Source organism: Mustela lutreola, chromosome 6, assembly GCF_030435805.1.
Source record: "Mustela lutreola isolate mMusLut2 chromosome 6, mMusLut2.pri, whole genome shotgun sequence".
NCBI classification, from domain to species: Eukaryota; Metazoa; Chordata; class Mammalia; order Carnivora; family Mustelidae; genus Mustela; species Mustela lutreola.
In genome coordinates, this window is record NC_081295.1 from 13,954,955 (window position 1) to 13,965,421 (window position 10,467).

The 10,467-nt window shown below is 35.0% G+C and overlaps 1 protein-coding gene across 2 annotated transcripts; it reads right to left on the reverse strand.

Moving 5' to 3' along the window:
• Positions 1-583: 583 nt before the first annotated feature.
• VIP (vasoactive intestinal peptide) lies at positions 584-10,077 on the reverse strand. 2 transcript variants are annotated; one of them, XM_059176730.1, is made up of 7 exons: positions 9,885-10,077; positions 8,506-8,620; positions 6,590-6,712; positions 5,676-5,780; positions 4,373-4,504; positions 3,194-3,279; positions 584-1,430 (listed from the first exon to the last, which is right to left on the reverse strand). In XM_059176730.1, exons 2-6 carry the CDS (start codon positions 8,610-8,612, stop codon positions 3,237-3,239), a joined length of 510 nt encoding a protein of 169 aa, XP_059032713.1. In that variant the 5' UTR covers positions 8,613-8,620; positions 9,885-10,077; the 3' UTR covers positions 584-1,430; positions 3,194-3,236. The 2 variants fall into 2 exon arrangements, with proteins under 2 accessions (XP_059032713.1, XP_059032712.1); XM_059176729.1 differs by having other exon boundaries at positions 3,194-3,282.
• Positions 10,078-10,467: the final 390 nt, after the last annotated feature.

Here is a 10,467-nt window from a genome sequence, read left to right on the forward strand (position 1 = left end):
GTGTCATTCACTTGAACCTACATGCACTCTTTTTTTTTTTTTTTTTTTTTAAGAGAGAGAGAGAGAGAGAGAGAGAGAGTGAGTACAGGCAGGCAGAGTGGCAGCAGAGGCAGAGGGAGAAACAGGCTCCCTGTCAAGCAAGGAGCCCGATGTGGGACTCGATCCCAGAACGCTGGGATCATGACCTGAACCGGAGGCAGCTGCTTAACCAACTGAGCCACCCAGGCGTCCCTACATGCACTCTTTGTCCCTGTTTTTTTTTCTATGCTCTTTCTTCTATCCTACTGCCTAGGATGCATAGATGATGCCTGGAACTCCAGCTACAATTTTGGATCATGAGAAGAGGTTTAGTTTCCTGAAGGCTTCATGGAATAATACCTTCAAACTAACCCATGATATTTCCTTTCTACCATTATGTGAGAAAGAAATTTCTCTCATATTTGAGTCATGGTGATTTTAGAACTTACACAGAATCAAATAGAGTCCTACCTCAAACATCACAAAGACCATCTAGTGACTGCCTTGGGAGCTAAAAGGAGTTACTGCTGTATCACTTAACAGAATCAAAACAATAGAAAGTGTCTGGAATGATAATCAAAGTTCTTTATTTTCTCTATTTAATTTCCTACAGTCCTTTTGGAAAAATAGTCATGTCTCCAAATATACTTTCACTGAAGGAAGCCGATGACCAAAGCATTATTTGAGTAATTATGGAAAAAAAATTTATTACAGAAAAACAAAGTTTCCATTCAGTTTACATTTTACACATACTTCACACAAGCAAAAGGAAAGGTGGATGTCAGAAACAGAGGCCATTATCTTTCACTGATACACCACAACAGAAGAGAGCCTTCGGCAAATACAAGATCTGAATGGGAGAGACTAAATCTTATTCAAAATAAATGATGCCTAAAAATGTGAAAATACATACCACTTCCTGAAAATCTGTTTCAAAGAATGTCTTTCTATCTTTGTTTTTGGTTTTCTCTTAGACATTTTGCAGTTTACTGAACACAGCATTCTAGCTGCTTAACATTCAAATTTAGACTCACTGATTATGTGCTCCACACTTCTGAATAGTTAAGTATGCTCTATAAATAAACACATCATTTGTGTTCTATTACTACTTTCCCCAAAAGCCTCACATAATTGGAATTAACCTAGTATTTACTTATCACTAAATATATTTTTGTCAGAAAGGATACACAGCATATGAAATTACAGGATTTTTTTGAGTTAAAGACAAGTTTTAGAACGCTCAAATAATACTTGCAATGTAAACATCACAGTTATTACATTAAGATAAAGTAAATCACAACATTCACAACACAATAAATTTTATTTGGTTTTGATATTGAAGTTGTTTTCTTGAATTACACATGTAGAACTCAAAATATAATTACTCCGCCGATCATTTTCCTTCACGAATTCTGAAAAAGAAAAAAATGGTGTTTTAAGCATGAAAATATTTTTATTTACAGCATCTTAGTTTCATTCACTCATCCACTCATTTTATCACATCTACTTCCCTTTACCCTTTGCGAACAGCCTGTCATGTTCTGGGATATCAGAAAAGTATCTTCCAAAGGACTCATTGTCAGAACGAAACTGACATATGAAGAGGTGCTTTAATTTGTCATTATAATTACCCACTTGTAATTTTCACCCATGGTTGACACACAGGATTTCCCATTAAAAGAATCCGTCCAAAATTACCCATTCGGAAAAGAAAAGAAGGGGGGATGGAATCTCGTAAATGATCTTACAGCTTACAAAAGACAGAACAATTAATCCTCCTTTATATTTTGGTTCCTCTTGTATTTCTTAATTAAATGAAATGAGCTTCTTCTTGTAAACATTTTCAGGAAGATGTATGACTTTTCTTCTTTGAGCAAAGGGACTTGTTTCTCTGAAATATCTGTACCTGGTAAGGAGGGGGCCAGTGCAGGACCTTGAACATGTCTTTCAGTGGACAAAAGCAACAAATCAGGCAGGTGTCTTCTCAGGCACTGCTCATGCTTGATGACTCTCACAAAAACCTGAGCTTTCTGTGCCAGGAATTTCATAAAGACCATGGATTGTTTTCGTTCTGCGTGTGGGTCTAGTTTAGTCTCCTTGACTTAGTCAGAGGTTATATGTAGTCTAGCCTAACTTGAGGTTTCACAAATAAAATAGTGACTCCCATTCATTTTACATATTATCTGTGGCTGCTTTCCTGCTACAAGACCAAGTTTGAGTAGTTATAACAGAAACCATATAACTCACAAAGCCAAAAATATTTACTCAGTAGCCCTTTACAGAAAAAAATTAACCAACCTCTAATACAATGATGACATAAAATTTCATTAGGCACTGGCCAAATATTATAAATATATTTATTTATATAATGTATATTATATAAATGTGTATATATAATATATAATGTATTATATAAATAAATATATTTTATGAGCTAATGTAAACATTATTGTAACCCAGGAAAGAATTATGTCTTGTATCCATATATACATAAACAACTGGGAAAACAAGCTTATCACTTAAAAAAGAAAAAAGCCTACTTGTGCTTTCTCTATTCAAAAAGTATTTGAAATATAAAGACTATTGGATCATAGCACCTACACTCACTTTGTAGGTACAAGAAGCTACATTTAACTTTGCTGCATGAAGCTTTCTATGGTTCAAGGAATACAAATAAACCCAGAGTGCCTTGGTGTTTTTATAATAACGAACCATGCTGCAGTTTGGTCACATTTCCCTGTACTTAAATTAAATGAAGTGCTAACAGTCATTCATGGGGCTAAACCTTAAATTATTAAAAGCAGCATGGCTCAAGTCTCCAGAAAAATCCAGTTTTTCCCATTATCGTGAGTCAGATTCCTCTGTTTTATATCTCAACAGAAGGTTAGAAATAAGTCTGAGTAAACTAGGAGTACTATTCGGGTGGCAAACTGTTGGCCCATTGTGAGCTTTCTCTTTTTTTTTTTTTTTTTTTGCTATTAGAGCACTGCATGAATCATTTTCAGCTGTTTACTGAAAGATAGAAGATAGAAGTGCCATATAGAAGTGTCTTTTTCCATGAGGCCTCATTGTGAGACCCCTAAGCTGTTTTTTATCAAGTGACTCTCACCTATTAAAATAATTAGATGTCTTCTCTAAGAATAAAATAAGAATAAGAATGCATAGATATACTCACCACTGGTTAGTTGTCAGCAGCTTTGCTTCAAAGAGCTTTTCCATTATTTTTCTAGCTCTTCGGGAAAGTCAGGTGATTCTCCCTCACTGCTGCAGACCAGAAAAAGAAAAGTGTGCATGTGAAGGTTCTTCGATGAGAAAGCTTCCAGGGAACTGATGATGTGTGACTTTCGCTGCTCTCTGTTGCTCTATAAAGTGCCCTGAGGACTAACCAATTGACTTTGAGGTTAATTATTACCTAAGATTATCCTCAATCATAAAGTGTCTAAAATTATATTTACAGAATTATAATCTGGTGGGCAAAGTCATTCATCTTGTCTGATCTTGCCTAAACAAGTTTGTTCTTAATACCGTCTAAACAAAAATAATTGGGATAAAAAGAGAGAGCATCCCACTTCCTACTAATTATAATAAGTAATTATATACTTATTGTGTAAGTACATACTTCCTACTTATTGTAATCCAACACTTATTCACCGTAGAGAAACATGGGTCTTACAGAATCTTGGAATACAAAAGAACTTATGGCTTAATTTGGTAAAATAAAGTTATTGTGTATGCATACGAAGGGAGTTCCATATGGTATCAAGTTGCTAATTGACGGTACTTAACATGTTTAATAAACTAGGACTTCTGAGGGTACCTGGCTGGCTCAGTCAGTTTCTGCTCACGTCCTGATCTCTGAGTGGTGAGATCGAGCCCCATGACAGGCTCTGGGCTCAGCACGGAGTCTGCTTGAGACTCTTTTCCTCTCCCTCTGCCCCTCTCTCTGCATGCACGTGCACACACACACACACACACACACACACACACTCTCTCTCTCTCTCTCAAATTAAAACCTTAAAAAAAATTAGCACTTCTGATAAAACCTGTTCCCAGATTCAGAGTAGATGTCTCTACAATCTCATTTTCCACTCTGGATGCACAGTACAATCTAGTGGGGAAGCTCCTAAAAAATATACCAATACCTAGGTACTAATTTTCTAGCAGTTGGTTTTGGGTAAGGCACACATCAGGATTTTAAAAAATTCTCCAGGATAGTCTAATGTAAGCCAAGGTTGAACATTACTGCTTCACAGACTATAGATCATGAGATAGAGAGATAAATGTCTTCATATGGAGCTTCTATTTCCGAACTCATGTATAATTTCTCATTTTAGCAAGTTCTCTGTCCCTTTACCTCCTCTTCCCATTCAGGATTGAGTTCAAGTATTTCTTCACAGCCATCTGCTTTCGGAGGCGGGTATAGTTGTCGGTGAAGACGGCATCAGAGTGCCGTTTGATCGGTCCCCGGTCTTCTGAGAGGCTATTGCTAACGAACGCAAGTGAAAGGAAACCAAAATAAACATGCCAAAGTTTCAATTGTCTTGGAGTCAGAATTCCAGTGCCCAGTCCTTTTCTCTTAAAAAAGACTAAAAGATATATCTAAACCCAAGTCTAGGAGAGCAAGGAATAATCCAGCACATTCTGGCACTTGCTGAGAGTCTAAATACACATTCTGTACTAACTGAGAAACTAATTTATCAAAGAAAAATGGGGGAATACTTGAACTTGTGTTCTGCCCCACTGGGAGGAAATTTTCTATAACAATACATTTTTACAAGCTTTGACATGCTGAATAGTACCATCTAAATATTCAGCCATTGGCCATTTAAAGAAAGAACGTCTAATGCTTGGTTGGATCAGGAATTTAAAAACAAATGCTGGGGACGCCTGGGTGGCTCAGTTGGTTAAGCAGCTGCCTTCGGTTCAGGTCATGATCCCAGCGTTCTGGGATCGAGTCCCACATCGGGCTCCTTGCTCCGCAGGGAGCCTGCTTCTCCCTCTGACTCTGCCTTCCACTCTGTCTGCCTGTGCTCAGTCTCGCTCGCTCTCTCTCTGACAAATAAATAAATAAAATCTTTAAAAAAAAAACAAAAAAAAACAAATGCTGTAATAAATATTAAAATTTGCTTCAGGGACCCCAGGAGGCTCAGTCGGTTAGGCGACTGCCTTCGGCTCAGGTCGTGATCCCAGGACGGAGTCCCGCATCAGGCTCCTTGCTCAGCAGGGAGTCTGCTTCTCTCTCTGCCTCTGCCTGCTCCTCTGCCTGCTTGCGCTCTCTCTCTCTCTGTGTCAAATAAATAAATAAAATCTTTTAAAAAAATAAAATAAAATTTGCTTCAGTTTATACTATGCCTTTTTTTTTTTTACTGTGTCTAGATAAATTTGATTACAGATTTATAAATGATTGCTGCTTAAGAAGAATAAGTACGTCAGTGAGCAGTAAGCCATCACTAAAAAGTTGATTTCCTAGTCCATGGGCCTGGTATACTTTATTGAAGAATCTAAATTATTTTTCAACTAAACTGCACATCATCAAGGCTTCTCAGGTTTGAGCCAAATAAGGAAATTGTTAACAGTAAAAAAAAAATTAATAATAATAAATAACTTGTAGATTAAATAATCATAATGTGTTTGATAAAATCATAAATTCTCTTTACCCAACTCGCTTTCCAATAAGGGACTCGAGGTATTTTTTGGCAGAAAGTTGACCCAAGAGTCTGCTAAAGTCACTGGTGAAAACTCCATCAGCATGTCTGGTATTCCTAAAAGAAGGAGGAGGGACCGCCATTATTTTGTGAATGGTTTCTTAAAATATTATTTTGCCTCGTTAAATAAGAAAGAAATGTATCAGCTATTTGAAAGCTTCTTGTGAAAATGTAAGTCCAAAAGAAAGTTTCTTGACAACTTAATAAAACATTTTCTAGTCACTTATATTGGGAGATGTATTTCTCACACAAAACTTTAAAGAATTAAAAGAATTTAAATTTTTAGGAGTCTATCTCAATATTAGGTAATGCTTTCTGATAGAGACTCTAAAACTAATTCTCCAATAAATATTGATGGAAAAATAATATATTAAAATTGATTTCTCTTTACTTACTTATGGTGCTTTGTTTCTTCTATGCCAAATAAAGATACATACAAGGAGAAACTATCCTGAATGTTAGCAAAAACTTTATTATACTTTTTGCTCTTTCTCCTGCCAAAATATTTGGAAACAAAATCTCTTAAGGGAGAGAGGCCCTTAGGGAGGGTCAGCCAACTTTCCTATCCAAATCAGGAATTTTTATACTTTGTCCCAGTATATAACTGCTCTGTCTATACTTTTATGTTGCTCTAAACAAATGGTTCTGTGCAAGGGAAGGACTTTTTGATCCTAGCTTGTTACACCCTCTCTACGTGATAATCAGGTACAGCTGCTAGAGCTTCAATAAATTAGTCTGAATGAAGCAAAGGAGCATGGGAACCTGTAGTATTGTACTGTAAGAGTAGTTTCACAGTAACACAAATTATGTCGTTTCTATTTCAAAAGTAAATTTTCTAAAATAAAAGTCAATGAAAACATACTCACCTGGATACATCATAATAGGGTGTGTCATTCTCAGCCAAAGCATTTTGCAAGATGTCTGTGTCTACTTTTAATGAAACTTGATCAGGTTCATTTGCCTCTTCAAGTGGTATTCTGTCATCCAACCTGTTAGGAAAACATATAGAGGAGGTATAATCTATTCCTTTCTCAGAAGATAGTGTTTATAGTTTTACAGCCATTGGAAATAAGATGATATTCTGAGAAGAATTACCTGTTCACAGTATATGGATAGCATAGTTAGATTTACTGGCTTCTATATTCTACTTAGAAAATAAATAGGGAAATTTTTTATTATCCCATAAAATAGATGCCATGCAACTTTTACAAGGTATATGTAACAAACATAAGGGTTACTTAGATCAATCTTATCAGTGCATTCAGCAAAGTACACTTTGTTAACAATATCTTCACTTTGCAAAGTTATTCACAGGTAGAAATATTTTGTACAAAACAGAAACTTCAAACAAATTTAAATGTTCAATATAAAAACCGAGAACAATTCATGTATTTGTTGGTGTTTAGTATTATTTGTCAAACATTTCTCAAGAGGCAGATATTTACTGCTTTTCTTTATCTAGGTCTGTACATTTAATCCAAAGATTCACCTTAGTGTGATATATTTCTCTGTATTAATCAAGTACAAAGAATCTCTCCATTTCTGAGTAGTTACTTAAGTTCAATAAATTTTGTAGGGTCTTCTTATTTCTAATTTATGTATTAATACTATTTTAGTGAGGGATGTACAATGCTTTACTGAGTAACTAAGAATAGTCATGCTTATACATGGAATATGACTATAGTTTTGAGTGCTTGCACATTTTAAACACCAGCACACTATTAAAATTATGAGTGTGTCTATTTTGTCTATTTTGACTATTAGTGTAAACCTCCAAGGAGTGGATCAGCTTCTGGGTACTTGTGCATCTTTTGATGATGTAGTAGTTGGTAGAAGCAACAAGCAACCCTCTTTGTATGAAGCCTAGCAATCAATGCAAACTTCAACACTCTTGTGATTGTTGTGATATGTGATATAACCATTCAGATCAGATCATTCTGTGTAGTTATAAAGCAACATAAGATCTGGCTTAAAGCAGATTTCACAAATGCTAAGAACTAAGAGATTATTCAGTATTACCCATAACTGGAAAGACAATATGAAACTACTATAGCTTTCATTTACTGTTCACTTCTTTAAGATAAATTTATTTTATTTCAGATAAAGTTTTTAAAAAGAGTTGTGTTATAATTTCTGAATTTGAGATATGAAATGCAACACATAGAACACTGAAACTAAGAATTTAGGGTTGAAACCAAGTACATTAAAATTCACTCACTGGGGGAGGGTATCTCAGTAGATCAGTTATTCCACAATTTATGATATTGGCAAATTGATTGTGGCTAGATAGGTAGATCTGTCCAGCATGATGGAATATATGTTTCACTAATTAGCCACTAACCTTGATATTATTTAAGATTATTTACTTATTTAGTTAAGATTATTTCCTGATTGATCTTGAAAATGAACTATAATGAGGTAGGCAACTAAACATCTATTTTTTTTCTATAAGAAACTGAACTGAACAGAGATGATAATGGATAAAAGCTTATTTCTTATCTAAAACTGGTTTTGAATGAAAAGAAAATCAAATCCTTCCTCCTCCCTGTTTGGAAATGTGTCCACCTATCCTTACAACTAGTCATTGACACTGTCACTCATGCTCTGGGAGTGGACCCCAGGATACAGAATAGTCATGTCAATCTGATGTTCAACCTTGCTTACCACGTCAACCAAAAATTTAAATAAATAATACGAACTTAAAAATTTGAATTGTCGAAAATAATATATAGAAAATTACCATATACATAAAAAAGGAAAGTTCAACTGTCTGCATAATTACCTCAGAACAGAGGGTGCTCCAAAGAGAGGCCATGCCAATGTGTGAGAGAAGAGCATGCTGGCAAGTGTTAGCAGCAAAAGTAGCTGGGACTTACTTCTGGTTTCCATCTTTGTACCTTGAAAGAGAGAGAATCACATCAGCTATCCAGCCACGGATATCACCAGCAAAGTAATTCTGAGTGTCTAGTAGTAATTTCTGAAGGCTCTTGCAGGGTTAGCAAAAAGTAATTCTCATCTTATAGAAGGAATTAAACTGCAATATAATTAACTTTTAAATCAAGAAGTTTGTTGTTTTGTTTCTTTGGTGACAGCTGCTTGAATAAAAATTAGGGTCCTTTTCAACTGCTGCCTGTCTCTCACTAGGCACTTAGTGGGGCCAAGTATATGTGGAATGCCATAATTTCATAGTGCTGGAAGTATCCATGGGAATAATCTTCTTGTAACAGAGTTGTAGCACGCATGCTTGGTATCTTTTCTAACTAAAGAACCAGTTTATCTTTCTAGTGTCTAATTAATATAACACTGGAGAGTATCATCTATTTAATAATGTGGGTCTATATATGTATGTGTGTGTGTGTGTGTATTTGTGTGTATGTGTATATATATATATATATATATATATATATATATATATACCCATATCAGTATAAAAATTGTACATACATTTCTTTTGCCCTTTTTAACTATAGAGATTATTAGGAATTTATTTTCTTATGCCCAGGTTTGAACAAGCTTAACTTAATAGTGAAAATTAATACCAAAAATTATTAAACTGCATATTACCATTGAAATAATTTTTACCACAAAAAGAAAAATATATTAAAAATAATGTTTGTGCTTTTTTACATCTAATCCACTTACAGATTTCATTTCTAAATAGTTCATAGATAGAAACTTAGAATTTAAGCTTTGTTTTTCTTGCTGTGTATAAAAATCACAGCATTTAGACCTAAAGAGGAAAATGAATGCTTCCTTGGTTCATATAACTAACCTATGAAATAGAAAGAACAACACTTAAAAAAAAAAAAAAAGGTTAAAACTTCAGCTAGAAATGAATATAACAGGCAAAAACAAAACCCCCAAAATAAAACAAAAACCCACAGCCTACTTTAATACATTTTTTAAAAGACAGTATTGAGTCAAGTATTGAGCAAGCAGGGCAAAGCATCTTCCAACCAAAAGAATTCAGAAAATCCACAAATATATAAGAAGTTAAGCATTTCTACACTTACCAGGTGACTTCAGAAAATTGTTTTTTGTTGTTGTAAAGGAAGAACACTGTAAAATTCTTTTCAAGAGAGAGAAATATTCAATATACCCTGAGAAAAGTTTCAAAGTAGGAGGAGGAGACAAAAGAAGAAAAGTAAAGTTTTTACTCACCTTGCCAAGCAGTGTTCCTCCGGAGCTTTCCGTATAGGAGAATATTGGAGCTGTCTTAGGTGCTGAAGTCTGAGGAGGCCAAGAAAGGCACCACCAGTTCTCTGCCCTCAGAGCTGAACCAGAACTTGGTACTGGCTATGGGTTGGCTATTATTGCCAGCAACTGCTTTTCACTCTACCCTGACCAGCATTTCAAAGCCCATCATTTTATAGGGCTTACACTTAGGGCTGAGCAATCACAAAGCTCTCTGAAAGACGTCACAGTAGTACTCCCACAGGATGAATAAGGCTTGAGTTTTTATTAAAATGTTATTATGTCTGATTTATTTAAATTTATAGTGAGTAACTTCAAGATGTAAGATATAAAGAGGAAATTTACTTGTCTTTAAATAAACAACAACAACAAAAATGTCCAAAGCTTAATGTGAAATGTTTTAATCTTTAATTAGTAGGAATGAAATTAGAGAATGATTACTATTGTAGCCAGGGCCACGGGGGTTCCTTCAGAAAGTAAGAGTTTTATGGCCAGAAAAGGATACAGAAAAAAACACACACTTATTTTCATTATGCCTAAAAAATGTATA